This window comes from Gobius niger (genome assembly GCF_951799975.1).
Source record: "Gobius niger genome assembly, chromosome: 21".
In the NCBI taxonomy this organism is placed as follows: Eukaryota; Metazoa; Chordata; class Actinopteri; order Gobiiformes; family Gobiidae; genus Gobius; species Gobius niger.
Window position 1 is genome coordinate 20,080,945 of NC_136872.1, and position 20,200 is coordinate 20,101,144.

A 20,200-nucleotide genomic window follows, 5' to 3' on the forward strand; every position below is an offset into this window, starting at 1 on the left:
TGCGCGTGTCTGCTCTGACCGCTGTCTCCGGAGCAGCTGAGTCTCCTCTCCTCAGTGTAAAGAAAAAAAAAAAAAAAAACAGCTCCACAGCCCAAAACAATGAGGACGCACGACTCGCAACTCGCTCCATCCGACTCCAACTGTGGCAGCGGCGGAATTTCCCGTTTCCCCCCCGCGCGGACACAACAAACTACCTGAGGACTTTCTGCCATCGATTTTACGACTCTTTATTTTGTTTCTTTTCTTATTATTTCGCGGAAAGGAGGAGGAGGAGGAGGAGATGCCGTTCTGCAAGCGGACCATACTTCCCAGGGACGTGTGCAAGCCCCTGCACGGGGAGGCGCGCCCGCGTGAGGAGCTGTACGTGCACCTGGGCGACGTGTGCGGGTTCACGCTGTGCTCGGTGCTGCGCCAGCTCGCCGACGTCTCGCGGCACGGCGTGGGCATCCTCGAGGAGCTGCAGGGCGAGCTGGCGTCCGTGGTGCACCGCTCCGCCGCGCTCGAGAGCCGCGCGCTCCGGCTGCAGCGGCACGTCACGGTGATGGTCAGCAAGCCCCCGCCGAGAGGTAAGGCAGTGTGGGGTGAAGTGAGGGGGGGTGGGATGGAGCGCGAGGGCAACTTGGCAAAAACTTTGAGATGTTTCTACTATGTTGTTTCTTCATCCTCATCTTCCCAAATGATGAAACTTCATTTTTTTTTTAAGTTTTACGATTGAACTGGTTGATCTGAGTTGACGTTTCGGTGCCAAAGTTTGTGATGGGAGGTGTGATGCTGAGCAGGGGCGGACTGGCCATATGTCCATTCTGGAAGAGCACAGAAGGGCCACTGGCTCTGGGGCCACCAGTCCCGCCTCAACCGAGCTTTACCCAAATCTAAAAGCTAAAAAGAAAAGCAAGGAGAGGATGAAAAGTCAACAAAAACATGAGAAAAACATGGACAAAAAATGATAGAAAAAATAGTTAAAAAAACAACAAAAATATGACAAAAATGTGGCGACGCAACGAAAAGTTTCCATCACTTTTGTAGGTCTTAGCTTTCAAATGAGGCGTTACATTGTTGCTCTCCAGTCGAGAAGCTTTTAGATTTGGGTAAAGCCCAGTATAAAAAAACATGAATCTAAAGGGAATTCCGTGGAGTATGGTGTACCACAAGGTTCAATTTTGGGACCATTATTATTTATTATTTATATTAATGATTTGGCTTCTGTTTCTACGACCACCTTTCCCGTTCTTTTTGCTGATGATACCAATCAAAAAAATGATAATAAAAAGCCGAACTGGGGAAAATGCACTCGTTAATGTTAAGGCGGGGGGTAAGAGGTTAAAATATGTATTAGTGGAAGTCACAATTACGCTAATTTGGACCAGGCTGGTCAGAGTCCAGGGCTGTTTTTCAGTCCCAGTCCGGCCCTGATGCTGAGGGTGTTGCTGCGTCACGTGATTAATGTGTTCCTTCGGTTGTAAACATTTTCAGATGTGTTTTTTTCTCTGCCCGACCCAAAACAAAACATGGATTTAACTAACTGTTCTGATCTGGAGCCGCCGCAGTCGGTCAGGTCTCGGTTTGTGCCCAAAGAGTGGGATCAGCTGAACATCCAGGTTATTCCATCAATGGGTTTCTTCTTCCCTGATGGCACAGGCATATTCCAAGATTACAATGTCAGGATTCACCAGATGGATCGGTGACCACAGAGTCCAGATCTCAACCCCATTGGGAATCTTTGGGATGTGCTGGAGAAGGCTTTGAGAGGTGGTCACACTCTCCCATCATTGATGCAAGATCTTGGTGGAGATGCAACACTGGATCTTCTGGCATTGCAGGAGCGTTGGACATTTTTATTTCTGGGAGGCAGTGAATCTGCTCTAGTAACATTTTGTGAAGAAGCTCGGATGGCAGAGCAGGGTTCTCTTGAGGTTTGTATCCTGACTCCCGCAGGTGGAGACTGTGGATGTGTCCTTGGGCAAGACACTTCACTTGCATGTGTGAAGGCAGTGTGTGAGTGTGTGGTTGGTGGTCAGTGGAGGGGTCGATGTCACAGTTTGGCAGCTTCACTTTCATTAGTCTACCCCAGTGTTTCCCAACCAGGGGAACAGGGACACCACTTACATGCAGACTACCTGTTGGTGCTTGGAATGATTTTAGATTAAGGAAGGTTTATTTTAGTGATACTTTTCAGTTAAAGGTTTTGGATTTGAGAGTATTTTAGCTTCATATCAAACGCAACACTCTATTAAATACGGAATATTCAGAGTTTCATTGATCGCTTTGTAATGATATTGTCTGGAACCTCAAGGTGGAATATAAACCAACGACTCAAGGGATAGCAAGACAAAAAAGTTTGTGGATCACTGGTCGACTCCAGGGTAGCTGTGGATACAATGATTATATTGACCTTTATTTAACCAGGATTGTCCCACTGAGATGAAGAATCTCTTTTTCAGTGGAGTCCCGGCCCCAGAGGAGAACCTTCCCTACTTGTTTTTAATGGTAGGGAAACCACATACACGGGGAGAACATGCAAACTCCACACAGAAAGGCCCCGACCAGGTGGGAATCAAACCCGGGACCTTCTAGTTGTGAGGCACGAGCACTAACCACCGTGCCGCCCTCGTGCCAAGGAGCAGTGTTGTTGTGATTACTCCATAAAGTAATCCAACTACTGATTTCTCCTTCTCGAAGTGATCTAGCTACTTCTTTGACTACTTCACTTCAAAAGTAATCTGAATACTGATTACTAGTTACTTTAGTTTTAAAAAAGGAGGAAGCCGGGCTGTTTAGCTCTGCTCTTCTTAGTTTTTCGAGGTTGAGAACGTCTTGTGTTCCACAGAACCGTCAATGTGCCACAATATTCTTTGCGTTACACATTATTAACGCAACATGATGTCCGTATTTTCCCAAAACGTTGTAGTTTTGGGTTGTTTTTCTACATTTCCTGTAAAAAGATGTTTTTTTCAGCTTCAAAATATTGCAAAATTACTCAATAGTCACTGGATAAAGTGGATTAGATAAGATTTTATTAAGGATTGACAAATGTTTGACTTGAAATGCGTTAATCACAATATGAAACAGTCAAAACAACATTGGAAAAAAGCAGTCAAGATCTATAAACATCTAAAAGCATGAGGACACTTCATTATTATACTCTAATTTACGTTAAAAGTAATCTAATTGGTTCTTATGCCACTTTGCTATGTGCCAGATTACATAACAAGTAGAATATAAGTCACAGAAATCATTGCTTTAATGGTTTCTCAAAACACATGAAGTACCTTTGACTACTTTGCTACTCTAGTAAATAACTTTAAAATACTGTCGATAATCTCATCACACTTGCCTTTAAGGATTTCATTTCCCCCTCGGGTCAAAGCTGAAGCCTTTCGTAATGATCAGTTTAAGTGTTGGCGACGTTGATCCATTACATAATATATCGTTTCCATGTGCTGCGTTTGTAAACAAGTTTGTTCACTTTTCTTTTTCCCACCAGTTGTCCTTGTGGTCCCTGAACGCGTCGCAGTGTTCAGGGAGAGGAATGTGTCCCGCGTGTCACCTCCAAAATCAAACCTAGAATCTGCACGTTTGGCCTGGTCTCTGTGATTTACGGAGCGGCTCAGCTGAGGTTTAGCGGCCGGACTGGACACATGTGCAGAGTCTGAGGAGTTTGGACACTTTCAGGAGAGTTGGAGTCCGAGTTTATCCACAGAGGCGGCTCGTAGAGATAAGAAAAGGTTTCTTTAGAGAATAAGTTTTGATGCCTGTTGGTCCCGGGACAGCACAGAGGAAGTTACTCAGTTGTTTTAGCTCAAATAAACCATACAATCAAAAGACTCAAGTATCAAATGTAACGGGACTGAGACTTAGGCACTACTTTCAGACGCCTTTATGAAAAACATGGATCCTTATTTCATTTGTATGAGAGAAAACTTTGAACTGTTGTTTTTGTTTGATTTGAATATAAGGCTGTTACATTAATTAGTATATCGACTTATCATTGAATAACAAACAAATAAACAATACATTTTTAAGGCTGAGTGACGTTACAATTTTTTGATACCAGTACTTTAACGATACTTGGACACCTGAATGATACTTCTTCCGATACTTATACGTTATTATTTGTCATATAGAACCATAAAACAGATTAATAATGTTAATTCATTCCTTTTCCTTTCATTTAATTATTAATTATTTGAGGTGAAACAACCAAGAAGCGAAGTGAAACAACCTTTAGCGACAAAAGCGCAGAAAAAAAAAACTTTTTTTTTTTCAATTTTTTTCTCAATTTTACCCCCATTATTTCTAATTTTTCACCTATATTTTCCCAAAATTTCCCCATTTTTGTCCCAAATTTCCCCCCCATTTTTTAAAAATTTATTTTTCTCAATTTTTCCATATTTTTTCCAAAGTTTTCTATGTGTTAAAAAAATCTAAATTTTGCCCCAAATGCTTCCAAAATTCCCTTTTTCCCTCAATTTCCCCCTTTTTTTTCTAAAATGTTTTCAACTTGTGTGTCACTTTTTTTTACATTTCTTTTACATTTCGATGACCAACAGCATCAACACTTGAATATCAAGATTACATATTTCTTTTTGGTGCTTTTGATACTTTTATTTTTTTCGACACCTGTAGTACCTAAACTTTTTTTTTTCTCGATACCAAGCTGGCATCATTCCCAGCCCTGTGCATGTTTGGGCTCAATATTTATCATCTGTACATTTATTCACATTTTTCTAATGTAATACTTTACTTTTCACCCTAAGTAGTTTGTATTTCATGTTGATAGTGGATTTTGTGACCATAAACCAAATTTTGACAGTTACCATAGTTACATAGTTAGTTTTATAGCTTGAAATAATGTAGTACTAGAGATGTTTTACTAGAGATGGAACAACTTTGTAACACGGTGAAAAGCTCAAAAACTACAAATCATTACTTCATTACTTCATTTACTCACTCATTCACTCTTCCCGTCCTCATGTTTCCAGGACACACGGTTCGTTACAGATCAGGGACTTTCTGGGGCCGGGTTTTCACGCGTTTATAAGCTGTCGGGACGAGTTCTGATAAGAAAGTTTCTCCAAACACAAAGCAGATGCAGCGCAGATAGAGGAGTTTACGCTGTGACAGAGGATGAGATCACAGCCGCTGCAGAGGAGTTTGTAAACCAGTTTTAGGACCAATTTTCTCGCATATTTTCCAGACAGATGTTGTGCTAAAGAGTTTTCACAATGTTGCAATTAAACTAGAAACAAAGGGGGAAAAGTCAGTGGGTTTTTGTGTTTTTGCGGAATTAGATGAATGAGCAGAAGGAAAGAAGAAAGAAATCAGGTGTAGGGTTTTAAGTCAAAATTCTTTAATTCAAGCTTTTATAGCTTATCAAGATATCATTGTATTTGCACTGCTGGTGTGGTGATCTTCAGCAAAACCAGCAATTGTTAATATGGTGTGTAAGTCAGGACGGTCAGAGTCACAGATTTGCTTCAGTCAGCCCAAGGACAGCTGTGACTTCGACAGTAGCTTATAGTGGAGTGTGCAGATCTGCAATGTAATGCACTTTAGGTAATTTATACATAATAAATCAGTAACTAAGTGCTTTATTTGTCACTGTACAGTTGTTTTTGGATGTAGGGGAAACCAGAGTACTCCCTTAAGTTTGGTTTGTCCCAGTTTCAGAGCGTGGTGTCCTGCACTGGTCAGCTCCTCCACCTCCTCCTTCCTCTTCCCCCTGCACAGCTCCCTCCGCTCCACAACTGTCTTTCACCATCTTCTGGGAAGACCAGACTAATATATATATACAGTATATATATATTCACAGGCCATACCGCCTTTACCGCCAGGAAGGGCCTGGTCGGTACTTGGATGGGAGACCGTCTGGTAACACCAGGAAGCCTGAGTGAGTGAGTGGTTGTTGGAGGGGCCGATTGCCTCACTTCCGTCAGTCTACCCCAGGGCAGCTGTGGCTACCACAGAAGCTTACCTACCACCTCCGAGTGTGGCGTAAATGAATATGAGAAACTTGGTCATACTGGCTCGTAAAGTGCAATACAAGTGTAATCCATTATGATTATGATATAATCTGTTTTATTCTCCAGTGAATGTACATTAGTCAGAGCAATATAAGGATAGAAGGCTAGTGTGGCTATGAGTCTTACCCGGATACCTCCTCATTGATCGCTTTTTTGTTTCCTGTAGGGCCTCTTGTGCTGTAGGTGTGGGGAGCGTTTCAGAAGACGAAGCTTGTAGGTCTCAAATGTCTTTAGCTCATAAGCTAACTTGGGCTTACTTTTAATCGCTTAATCGCTTGGCTGTGAATGGTGTAGGAATATTTTATTTTTTCAATTTCTTTTTATCACATATAGCTTAAGTGGCCTTGCCTGAGGATGTGTTGATGGAGTAAACAAAGGGAAATGTTTGTTGGAGGCTCTATTCATGAAATTTACAATGTACAATGAACACTACTGACCCTAACTATAAAAACACAGTAGGTTTTCATCAAAAGTACTGCATTTTTTAATTTAATTTTTGCTCCATTTGAGTCTGTGTGAACCAGAAAACGATAAATCGATTACTAAAATGGTTGTCGACTATTTCAATAATCGATTAGTCGTCGATTAATCGATAAGTCGCTTCAGCCCTAAAGCTAACACTAGCTTACAAAAACAGAGCAAAGATGTACAAAAGTATCGAGTAGAACAATGTGGAAAATAGAAACTACAAATGCAATTCAAAAATGCAAAAACACATCTGTACCAAGAGAGAGGGAAGTTTCTGCTTGAGCATCCACCAGGCTGCGAGGAAGCTGAACTCTCCCCCTTCCCTTTGACTTTTTTGACTAAACTACTGCATCTACTGCATCCTATTATAACATTGTTTCTAATTGACTGGACTTGTCTCCTGCTGTTTGGAAGTAAAAGTGCTTTTCCTTGGGTACAACTTTAAATGACTTCTGCCGACCAAGAACTGTTTTTCTTCGTTTCTTTTTAATTTCTCCTTGACTAAATTCCTCCAAAGAGAAAGTCCATCTCTGCAGCGCCGCATCAATATTTCAGAAGAATAAGCTGAGTTTATGCAACGCAAAACACTCAAATTATACAACAGTCTGTGGGTAATGCCAGTTTCAACTTCTAAAACTCTGAAGCGGCTCGATTCTCCGCTGTTTCGTATCGTATTTTTAAGTCATTATTCATATCGCACACGCCCTGGACATATTTTTCGGAGGTACAGCCTACAGTTGGTTGTGGCCTGTTCTTCTGTTCTTTCGCTTGTGTGGACTGTGTGGGCTTTTGGCTCAGCAACAAGAATCAATACGAGCATCTTCCTCCTCCCTCTCCTCGTCCTCCTCCTCACCACCACAACCAAAAACAAAACACAATGTCATGCAGTATGTAGTGTCTTATGTAGCCGTGTTTACACGAGGAATGTGCCGATTTCAATCCCATATTTGACGAACACCCGTTGTGTTTAGGAATGACATTGCTAGATAGTGTTAAATAGTGTATTCTTATTGGAAGAGTAAAATCTGGTTTTATGGTGTAGCTCATTGTCCCCATACGAGCGATCGCTGTTATTGTTTACTTCCGCAATTTTCGCCGGATGTTTGGTAGGCAGCTGATGCATACAGGCCTCTATCTCGGTTTTATAAAATGATAGATCTGTTACAGCGTAAGAGAAGCAATGCCCTGTTTATGGACATTGTTTTGTGCTGATTATAGGATTTTAATAAAATGTTTATCAAATATGAAAATGCAAAATGCCTACCACGGCCAACAGATGTGACGAAATCGCGATCGCTCGTATAGGAAAATGTCTGAGCCTGTTTCAGTAGCAAACAGCTATCTCCATACAAATGAATGGTGAAGCCAGGCCCTATATTAAAGTATAGCGAGGTATGATGTGTCCGTTTAATGGCTTAATGTCATTTCTCCATCATTAACTTATCATAAGACGATGTTTAGTGATCATTGGATGTGTATCTCATAGAAATACAAAGGAGAAGCGGCAGACTGTTAGCGAGTTGGCTAACTGTCTGCCGATGTTTGGTCGCTAATGCTAACGGCTATAGGAAAAAATGCATTGAGCCGGCTAACGAACACAGAAAGTTTACCGGACTAGCCGACTTACTAACACCGCTTCTCCTTTTATTTGTGTGTTTGCTAAAATGATTGATGGGTTATGCTAACGTTTAGCATAACCCATGAATCTTCTCAAATTCTGAACAATCCAGATGTTTCCAGCTGTTGTTAACCCATTGAACACATTCAAGTCAAAGCCTAGTTAGTTATAAATCATTCATGAGTGTATAGACCTCTTGAGATTTTTTGCTAACTCATATTCAGTTAAGTTTCTGATTGTTTTGGGGTCAGAGACACATCCAGTGGCCACTAAACATCATCTTATAATATATTAATGATAAAGAAACAGCAGAAATTATATAAATGCCATGAAAAGGACAAAACATACCTCCCCATACGTTAGTGTTGCGCTGGGCTTCCTTATTCATTTGTATGGGGGTGGAATATTCAAGTCAAATCGGGTTCGGGATTCGACGATTAACAAAATGTGCGCATTTTGTTAGTCAGGAACAGGCTCAGGTAGCTAAAGGCATTTCTGTGATTTCTACATCTGACAAACAAAAAGCAAAAACTTGACTGTATATGAGTTAGCATTGAGCTCACTGATGACTTTTAGACGCTAATTAGTATCCAACGTAAAATCTCAAAAGGTCTGTACATTCATTAATGATTTCTAACCAGACTTTGACCCTTTGTAAACATTCCGAGCTTAGCTGTAGGCGGGAAGCGAGATTTCTATCTATTTGTCACTGATGATGTAAGCAGTGAAAGAGTCTATACGTTTGTTAAGTGGTGATGTCTCAGCTCTACTTCCGGGTCCCGAGATGTGCGAGAAACTACAAAATACACTTTAACACCACAATCAATATTTATGTAACTCAACAGAGAGTTACTGAACATACTTATTAATCAGGCCCATTAGCCAAAAATGCTGAACCTACTGCTATAAAAGTAATATTTACCAAAATCGGTACATCCGGGTTAGCGGAGATAAATGCTAATGGCGCAGCAGCTACGCTAACCCCGGAAGTAGTGACTTTAATAAAAATTACTTTCTTAGCAGCAGCTGCGGCATTTTTGGCTAATGAGTCTGAACATAAGTATCTACTGAACATAAGTATGTTCAGTAACTCTCTGTTGAGTTTCAGAAATATTGATTGTGGCATTGACGAGTTTTGTTGTAGTTTCTCGCACTTCTGCCGGTCTATGTGAACCCGGAGGTAGAGCTGTGACATCACCATTTAACAAACGTATAGGTGGTCGATGGGTTGACAACAGCTGAAAACACCTGGATTGTTCATGCTTTGCGATGTTTGGTCGCTAATGCTAACGGCTATAGGAGAAAATGCATTGAGCAGGATAACGAACACAGAAAGTTTCCCGGATTAGCCGACTTGCTAACGCCCCATCTCCTTTTATATCTGTGGTTGCTAAAAATTACTTTTCCCTTTACACGTTGCAAATCTGATAAGATATGTTGTGAAAAAAATAGTCTCCTTGCAACAATGCTATTTATCGACTATACCATAATAACTGCCATCTGCTAGTTAAGAGGTAGTGGTACGTTAAGAAAAAAAGTAATGCATTTCCTTTTTCCTTTCTCCTTTGACTATACATGTTGGAATGATATTGACTTTGGATGCTAAACATAATGCTAAATATGGAACAGATTTATCTTGTCATACCTCATTACCAGCAAATTCTGGATTTAGAGCTGAATAGAGTTTTGGACAATCAACAGGTTGCCAAACTTGTCTGGAAACTGAACCTGGGACCTTCTTACTGCTCTAGAAGAGGAAAAAAGGAAGAGAAAGTTATGCAAACATATTACAATACTTTTTTCTACCGTGATGAAAAAGCTGCTCTCTTCTCCCTCCAAAAACATGGTCTTGACACTGACAGTCACAGCCCCCTCTCGTCTCTCGCCAAACTTTTCCTCCACCGTTGCATAAGTTCAACACATGTCCGCGGGATTTTTCCAAGAAGCCGAGGGTTTGTTCTGGAGTCAGATCTCTCTTCGCTTTCGAGAGCTCTGGCTGTGAACGCTCAGGAAATGATGCAACATTATCCAGCGCACGATACTGCGCAGTGATCCGAGGTGATTTACGAGACAGAAACGTGTGGCCTAGAACTCGCAGGGGTGAAAACGTGCACTCTAGTATTTACAACATTCAGAAAGACCTCTGCCAAGGCACTGCTCCTGTCTCGCAATGGCAAATTATGACTAAAACTTGGCCAGTTAATACTTGAGTCTGTATTCAAGCCCGTTTCCTAAAATGAAATAGAGTTCGGAAATGTGACGTCATATCGCTAAGCATTATGGGATTAGCAGCAATTGTAAACTAATGGAGATTTTATAAGTTAAAATACTGGAGTTCTTGTTCACATTAAAAAACTTGGACACCACAGTGAGTTAGATGTATTTACCAGCAGTAACTCAGCAGCTAATGGAGATGTTCCACAGCTTTTTTCTCCACTTTTTATACAGTTTTTAGCTTAGCTTAGCTTAGTTAGTCAATGGAAATGTATGCTGACAGATGCAAAGATGGCAGATCTCCATGGTAACTGTGGAATTTCCCAAACTCTATAGACTTTTTTGGATTTTACATTAAAGCCGTACCGCATAGCAAAAATCTAATAAAATACAAGCTTTTATTCCATTACAGTTATTTTTGTGGTTGAAAAACACCCAAAAAATGCCAACAAACTTGAACTCCACTGAGAGCGGGACGTCTCCAACTCGTTTCCATGGCGATGTCGACCAAATGCAGCCACATATGAGATTTAAATATGATGAGGTCTTCTTCCAAATCCATTCTTTGATTACCCACTGCAAAAAATAAGATTTAGGGGCATGTTTTGTATTGGCAGTATCGTCCAAAATGTTACGCAGTGTGCCTTTAAAATGACTGTTTGACGTCGAAGGTTCCAGACTAGAGGTCGACTTTTGGGGATTTTGATTGGCTGATGCCGATAGTCACCGCCGATGTTTTTGAGCCCAGGACAGATCAATAGGCAGATAATTAGCAGTGATCAGCTGAGCGTAGGGCCGTTCAGACTGAAACTTAAGTGTGAGTTAGGTCGTTAGGACTTAGAACTACAAAGAGCTATAACTACAAAAGTGTTTACCCACAGGTGAGAGTAGCTTTTAATAAGGGGGAAGCCAAGCTAAACTCCTCCCTGTGGTCTAAATGTAGTCTGCAGCCTGAGCTTAAACTATAGAGTTGCTGACGAAGCCTTTTGGATGAAGAGGCGAAACGTTCTTCACTTCAACTACAGAGTACAGAAGATGACTCAAGAGCTTTCATTGAAGATGGACAACTCCTGTACGACTGAAAGCCTACATAGAAATGACAAATTAAATTAAATACCCATATATCGACATAATACCTATAGCTGGAGGAAGCCTATTGTGCATATTTTGGGTTGATGGTGGAAGAAACCTATCCAGACACAGGCGAAACATGCTCACTCCTCACAGAAAGGCTTCAAATGTTGGGGAATCGGACCCTGGACTTTCTTGTTATGAAGCGAGAGCACAAGCCACCATCTTTGTTCTTCTACCCTGGATTCACCCAGACTTCTAAGTTTGTATTTTGTCATTTTTTGTGTGAAAGCTGACTTTTTTGTGAGGCCTGGAACCTTGTCGAAGCACTCATTCTCGACTCTACAGAATCCACATAAGAATGCATTATTATTTGCATTATCCTTGGCCTAAACTGAACATTTACTGCAATTATGTCCAACAGAAGCAAAAGAAATGCAAGCAAGAACATTCAGAGCCGCTGATTTAAACATTTCTTAGCACATGCCTCTCCCACTTAAACGTTTGCACAATGTTCTTCTGTTTACTCACTTGCTTTTGGATGTTGTCGCTCAAACACCCTTGAACTCCCCTGATTCCACTGGAGCTGAATTTCTCCCAAAAACCTGCTCAATTTCCTGTCGTTAGTCAGAACCGAAGCGCTGTCTTTCCTTTTTCGTTGTCCCAGTGAAACCACATTCTCTGGTAATGATTCCGGTGCCGTCGGGTCCCTGCGGAGCGCCGCACTCGCAGATGTGGAGTTTGATTGAAATCTTATGGGGGATATCGAATGGGAAAGCGTGCTCCTGGAGGAGGTCGCGGAGGTCCTCTGACGTCTGAGCTCACGGCAGGTGCTTCCTCTCGGCCGCTCGACGCCGTCCACCTGCTGCAGCTTCACGTTCTGTGGGGACACGCGGCGACATGTGGCTTTTGTTTTAGAGCCGCGCTGTGGAAAGAGCAGGAACATTATGGGCCACATTAGTCTATATGGCCAATATACAGGTGGGCAATATATCGTCTGGCTGGACTGGTTGGAAGTCATGTAAAAGTAGGGAAAAATTGGGAACATTTCGTTAAAAAATAATACAAATTGGGGAAACATTCCTTCTGCCCTTTATAGCAGGAAATTGAGCCGTTTTTTGGGCGAAATGCAGCTCCATGGAATCAGGGGAGTTCAAGGGTGTTTGAGTGACAACATCCAAAAGAGAGTGGGAGAGGCATGTGCTAAGAAATGTTTAAAGCAGCACTATGTAGCTTGTTTACCTTAATAAATCCTTTCCATAGTCCCTCTGGGGTAATACAAGCATAGATATATATATATATAGGCTAGATGTCTCATGCACGCTGCTGGCCAATGGAGGTCGACGTCCGCACACAGCGGCCATCTTGCCACAGGGAGCTCGCTCACTCATAACATTGTGTTTTGTGGTGCATGTACTTTTAAATAACCATAACTTGCTCAATTTTCTACCGATTTTCAAACGGTTTGGTTTGTTATAAAACTCAGACATGTAGGTATGACACTGCATACATATGAATACATATGGATAAAGAAAATCTTTATTTCAACATGTTCCAACATTCAGAATTATAGCCGCGTTAATGTTTGTAAGAAACCAAACCGTTTGATCAGCACAAAGACAAATCCTCATATCTTGCTCAAATCTTGAGGGATTTACACTCACTTGCTTGAGCCAGAAAGCTTCCCTGTGGCAAGATGGCCGCCTGTTATGCCGGAAGTGACTCTGCCTTAAGACATCTAGCCTTTATATATATATATATCTATGAATACAAATGTTAATGGAATGATTGGGGGGTCTCTGGCCAGAAAACCACAATTTCAACTTTCCCTGCACTGGGTCGGAGTCACCAATGCACACTAATGGAATCACGAAGAAGAAGCTAACAGGCTAACGGGCAAAGCTAACTGCGGGCTAGCGCCACTTAAACAGTATTTACAGCCAAGTTTGAGTGAAAAAAATTATCCCCATTTTGTAATTGGATGTACAATATCCCTCTCTCCCTTTGTCTTTCCTGTCAGCGTAGTATTTACTCTCATGGACAATTAATGAGTAAAAAAACGTAACATGCTACAACACCTGCAGTGGCGCTTATGGCCTCTAGGGGCACGAGTCTCTAGGGCAAGAATAATGCGTTCTTGTGTGGATTCTGTAGAGTCGAGAACGAGTGGTTCGACAAGATTTCATGTCTGTGTAAGTCTGTAGCTTATTTTCAAGTTTAAATTTGAACAATTTTAGAGTCATAGAGACATTTTTATTGAAAAAGGAGGCGAGAATGAGAATGAGACCTAATGATTTTATTGGCAGTGAAAAAGTGTTGGTTTCATTTTTGTGTTTTGCCTCCTGGCCCCCGTTGTATCTGCGTTGTCTGTGTATGGACTCTATATTCAACTTATTCGGGAAGTTCGATGTCACTATTTAAGGCAAGGTTTTAGACACAGTGTAGCCACAAGACTTTTATTGAAACAAACGGAAAGGAAGTGAATCAATCCAAGCTGTGACGACAAAGCATTTCTCAAAATAATCGCTCATTCACGCATTTCCCGCTTTCTGCATCTCAGGTACAGGACGCAGCCGGGATCATTTTCCGTCGCTCGCTCTCTGTCGGATCTGCAGCAGGATCCAAACCAGGAGCAGCTGGACTCACAGGGACCTGAATTCCTTTAGACCTGGTTTTAATCCCGGTTTCGGTCTGTTCCCACGCACGGCCCACACCTCACGAGGCCGCGAGGCCCCTCCGCCGTAATTCCCCCAAGGTTTCCCCCGGAGCAAAATGCCAGGTTCAATTTACAAAGAGCTAATCTCTTAAGGCGAGACGCTGCAGGTGAATAGAAGGGAAAATAATATCCATTTGAAAGTTTTGCTGTTTATCGATAAATGGATAAAATCTTAATAATGGGTTTAAATGTATGGTTTTATTTTGCTGAAATATTAGTTACAAAGAAGAAGAGATTTTGGTTCATATTTAGTTTTTGAATAAGCTATTTATAAGTAAGGATTAAACAACGAGGAGACGTGTGTTATACAGTTTCCATCCCATAGTCACACAAATTGAAACTGTTCATTGTGGCCTATTTGCTTTTTTTCAAGTCCGGGGCAGGAGTTATGGTGCGTTCATGTGCTCCTCGGGAACTCGAGCGAATGACTTCCCCAGTTGGGGAATTCACCTGAACGCTCGCTCAATGAGAAAACCCTACTACATTTTTTAGTTTACTGTGAGCTGTCGTCCTCCTCATAGTATCAAAATTGCAAGTGAAATGCCTGACATCAATGTTAGCAAAAAGTAAATTTAAGTTATTTTATTATGTATTATAAGTTAACAAATGAACGTTTAGCTTTTGAGATCAATCAAATCAAATCAAAACAACTAAATTCATCCCAATGGGCAATTCTGTTCACTGATCTCTGGTCATAAAATGCTAGCACATTTAAATGATTATCTGAGCTGCGCTATTCAATGATAAAAGACCGTTTTTAATTGATGACATCAAAATCCCCACTTTCCCACATAAAAACCACATGAACACAAACCAACCGGGGACAATGACGTCACATCTCGGGAAACGAGCACCGCTGTGCACATGAACGCACCGTTATTATGTTAAGGCTGTTTTACCTGAAGCTAGTTCCAGCTCAAATGTTTGTCGTTACAGCTGCAGTGGAGTGATATGGAACATAATTTAATTCCACTTATGTTGGAAGTTGGAAAAATCCGACCAGGATGAAACGTTATCTCCGAGTTGTAGCGTTCCAGTTGTCCAGGTCGGAAACATCGGAGGTAGACAATAATTGTTTGTGATAAGTGATAATTTAGCACTATTTTTGTTTTGTTTTTGCCGTTAATAAGACGCTAGCAACAGAGTAAAGTTTATCCGTTTTGCGTTGACATCTAACAAGTTTATTAGGGAAACATCTGCCAAATAACGTGGTTTATTGAAGCGTTACATCTCACGTCTGGCGTTGCCATCTTCAGGTGCTTCCCTCTCGGGTCGACTGATTCTGTCCCGAGTTTCCGAATTTCCGGAATTACGGAGTTGGTGCACATTCCAGTTGAAATTTCCAAGTCGGAACTCGGAAATTTTGACTTCCGAGATCAAGTGGAACGCACCACAACACTGCATTATACAATTTTAACGCATGCCACTTATTAGCCAATCAGAATTGAGTATATATCCAGACCATGGTATAATTAAAAATAAATAAATCTGTAGTTTGAAGTCTGTAGGAGCGACTAAAGCGGAGATGTGGCAAGAGTGTAAAGAGAACCTAATTTTGAGAAAACATCTGTGCATGTGCCTGTATATACTGTATCTTTAGCTGCTGCTCTTTCCCAGAAAGGAAATGACCATATTTGGATTACAACGCCATCTCGGTAGCCTTTTGTGCTACACGTGGATACCAAACATGTCAATATTTATGAATGAATACCAGCCCGAGTAGCCGCCTGAAGTGCACATTACCCCAAACACTCCGACTAAAACAACTTCAAACAGTGAATGATTAGGGCCATCAACGTCTTTTCAAGCCACTTTTACCCCAATCTGGGCTTTCTTGTTTCAGTTTCATAAATAATTTCGCTAAAAAACCTTCTTTAAAATCCGCCAACGGTTTTCCTCCCGAACATGTGATGTGGGAGAACGATCAAAAATAAATCTCTGCCTCCCGCTGCTGCCCTCTGATTCAGCTCATGTAGGACGCACCGAGGAGGAGTTCACACCTCAGCAAGGCCTAAATTTACTGCTCCGTCTAAATAACACATTACACACACATAACTCGTAATGTATTAGAATATAAAGATGAGAGCTGATCTCCCTTTCCCCCAAGTCTAAATATAAGATAAGAAAAGCTTTAAAGGGATATTTCAGGATTTGTGACATAGGACCTCATTTCCTAGTTATCCAGAGTGTAGTTGATTTCTGTAGATATATATATACTTTTAATTCATGCAGTCCTTATATTTGAAGAGTTTAGTGGTGCTAGGCTAGTGCTAGGCTAGCGCATGTCTATGGTAACTAGTAGCCTGCATTAAAAACCTCTTCAAAATCATGGGGTCGTCCTCCAAACGTTGCCATATCTGATTTGTAGAAAGCTCCTTTGTGAAGTCCACGTGTAGTAATGCCGGCTGCAAGTAAATTGTAGATCCGGTAACCGAGCAGATCACTCCGCCTCTATGTAGCTACAACCAGGAAGCTGATGCTGCTCAAATATAAGTTATTTCAAATGCAAAATGGTTATTTTTCAGGAATAATTCAGTCGACACAGACATTTATATGGGTAGTCTGGCGTTATAAGTGATTGTGTTTGGGTCAGACTGTTTTTAATGCAGGCTACTAGTTACCATAGATATGCACTAGCCTAGCACTAGCCTAGCACTAGCCTAGCACTAGCCTAGCACTAGCCTAGCACTAGCCTAGCACTAGCCTAGCACCACTAAACTCTTCAAATACAAGGACTGCATGAAGTAAATATATATCCAGTAATTAACAAACCGAGCAAATATCCCTTTGAGGTGAAAATGACACGTTTTCAGCTAGTTTCCGCCCTTAACCTCTTAACTCCCGCCTTAACCGAGAGCATTTTCTCCAGTTCAGCTTTACCAAATCTAAAAGCTTCTCGACTGGAGCTCACAGCCTATAGACCAGTTAATTTTTGTGTGTTTGCGTCATTATTTTTGTGTTGTTTCTATCGCTGTTGTGACACTTTTTCTTCTTTCTAAGCTTATAGATTTGGGTAATGCCAAACTAGAGGAAATGCGGTCAGCTCAGGTGGGGGTTAAGAGGTTAAATGTGACTTTCTTCTGCCTGTATAAACCCTGATATATATAAAATCAAAACATAAACCTGGCGCTATCCATTTAGATTTTGCCGCTGAAAATATATAGGCAATTTTGGCAATTTTTACGCATAAATCGACAAAAAACACTGCCTTAGTGAAAGATGGTTGGTGGTCCTTGAAAGCCACATCTCTGTCAGTCAGCCTTAGGGCAGATGTGGCTACTCACCACCAGTCCTGTTAAGAGACTCACAAATAAAGCCTCTTTAGTACTTAGCGTGTTGGAAAAGCTGATGTGTGGATAATAAAACGGCCGCGGTCACGTGACCAAACCACAAACGAGGAAATAGACTCTCAGGCTTCAACATTTATGTCCGTGCAGAGCCTGTATTATTGTAACTTTTACTACGGTGTAATTTGCGTTGGTGGTGTATTGAGTAAGACAGGAAACGGTCAGTGCAGCGTCAGCGTGTTTTGGAAAATGTGGAAGCCGAGTTTGTAAATGGAAGTTCTTTAGAAATCTGTACAGTTATGTTCTGACATAGACATAGGAAGAATTCACTCACTGTTGATTCTGGTCATTGGATGTTTGCGTTTTTTCCACAATGGTTTGTTTAGTAGTAGTTTAGATGTTTGCCAGAGGTTCTTAGTTGTACAGCAGAGGTTTTTGTAGGTGGTCGTCTGGTCTGTGCTTGAATCTGGTTTCGGAATGTAATAGATTTTATCGTGAAGTGAGGATTGATCTTTGGTTCAGGGACACGTCGAAACACAAGACAATTCAACCTGGATGGACTCAAACAAACAAAAGCAGCGATTAGGAAAATGTATTGACATGTTTATTAGTTTTGGCGATCAGTCAGACCCACACATAGACATCGATGTGTGTAAGTCAGTATGGATGAACAGCTTGGAAGAAGAAGAAGAAGCTTTACATGAGAGACTTTTGCATTCATTCCATGCTCTGGGATGTCTTCCCCTGGAGCCTGGTCACTGGTGGTGGTGTAGGAGACCGGTGAAGGAAGCAGCAGGGAGAAGCCGTGGGCAGAAAAGGTGGAGATGGGGTGGAGGTGGGTCGCAGCCCAGCTGGGAAGCGAAGGATCCATGACCGAGGGCGATGATTGGCTGCTACGGAGGTGCGGCTCTGTACGCTGATAGGCTGAGGTGGAGGTGTGGCCCTCTCAGAAGCGATCATTGGCTGGAGGAGGTGAGGCTGAGATTAGTCTCCCAGGTTGAATTGAAACGCCTAGGCTTATTGCAAACAGGTCTAGTAGAAAAATATAACAAAAACATAACAAAATCTTACACTTATTTCGTTTTATCAGCCTGGGTCACATGTTTCTCAAAGTGCTACATAAAGTTGGTAGCCACAGCCGCCCTTGAGCAGACTGACCATTTACCACGTGGCTATAATATGCTGTTTATATCCTGATCTCTTATTATGTCAGCGCCCTCTGCTGGATACGTGTGGAATTCTTTCCTTTTTTAATTTAAGCTGCCCCCTAGTGGCCGGAGTGAGCAAACTGGTTATTTCGTTAATAATCCATAACTCTGCACAGGAATGGGCTCGAGCAGGGGTAGGCAACGTCAGGCCCGGGGGCCAAATCCGGCCCTCCAGCACAGAACCTCTGGCCCCCAATATGATTTTGAGAAATATTATTATGCAAATACCTGTTAAAGTACTCTAACAATGCGAGAAATGCTGTGTTTTTATTGTGTATTTGTTAATGTCCTCACAGAACATCCCACTTGTTCATATATAATGTAAAACAGTGATTCTCAACTGGTGGGTCGGGACTCAAAACTTGGTCGCGAGCCTATAGGGAACTTTTTTCAATGTTTTCCATCTGAAACTACACGGAACCACTCTGGAGTCAATTAAAATTAATATTATTGGGTTGTTTTGATCATAAATTTCAGTCTTAAAAGCAAATATACGTCTTGTTCAATAAAAACATGCGGTAAATGCAATATTTTATAAGATTTATGACAAATTACAGTTTTATTCGGGTCGCAGCTTGTCATTAAGGTAATGGCGGGTCTCGGAGCCGGACCACTTTAGAACCACAGATATAAAACATTATCATTTGCAGAAATTGTTTTTTAACTTTAGGCTACACTGGTGAGGATCGGCCCTTGGGTGTTTTAGCAATGATGAAATTCGGCCTCTACTCCTGGGCTAGAGACTTAGGGCCACATTAAATCATCATCAGGCCTTGACCTTGACTCATGTGCCCTCGAGTTTAAGGGCCAGATCTCTCTTGCATACAAACAACAGTGTGCCAGCACTTTCGCCTGTCGCCTGAGGGCATTGCTTAGAGAAATATGAAAATATTCATTGAAAGAAAACTTGCAGTACATTCATATTTATACCTCTATGTATTCTTTGAGCCTTGATTCTGACATACAATTGCAAAGCTTGTCAGAAACATTGCAGCCTCACAATGCACTGTCTTGGAAACTCTCCGTGCCCTTCAATGTTTCCCCTCTCACTTCTTCCACATTTTTTTCCTCTCCGGCCGCTCGATCGGAATCTGCCCTCGGACGCCTCAACAATAACAGCCCGCGATGCGTTCACTGCCCTGTGGAAACCGTCCGCAAACAGACGCTTCCAGACGCAACACGGAAAAAGCCGAACACTGGTTTTCAACGCGCCGTGTTCGCACCGCGGACCCGGGCGGAAACATGGGGAGTGTTTTCAGAGCGGGGGGAAAAGGACCCGGAGGAGAGTTCACCGTCTCGAGGCTGGATAACGTTACACAGGGGCCTCTTCCTGGACTGCTCTCGCTCACTGTCAGTGTTATGAGAAAACAGAAGAAGGATCACGGGTTTTGGGGGGGAATCTTGTGGACTCATGTGGACAATGAAAGATTATTAAGCATCGTTGACAACCATTAAGAAAGAAAAGTGAAGTAGAGTGTGCCTTATTTACATATCTGACATTGAATTTGATGTATTTTGGATTGAAAACAGTGTATTGTAGTGAATTTAAAGGCCCTATACCTGATTTTTTGATCGCAAACAATAAAAGGGGAAGC

At 41.7% G+C, this 20,200-nt stretch overlaps 1 protein-coding gene across 1 annotated transcript in view; it reads left to right on the plus strand.

The window, feature by feature from the left end:
- nhsl2 (NHS-like 2) overlaps positions 1-20,200 on the plus strand; it is a 189,317-nt gene continuing 169,117 nt past the window's right edge. The window contains exon 1 of the mRNA XM_079579864.1: positions 1-566. Within this exon, the coding sequence (XP_079435990.1) occupies positions 281-566 (286 nt within the window). The 5' untranslated portion in view covers positions 1-280. The remainder of the gene's footprint in view (positions 567-20,200) is intronic.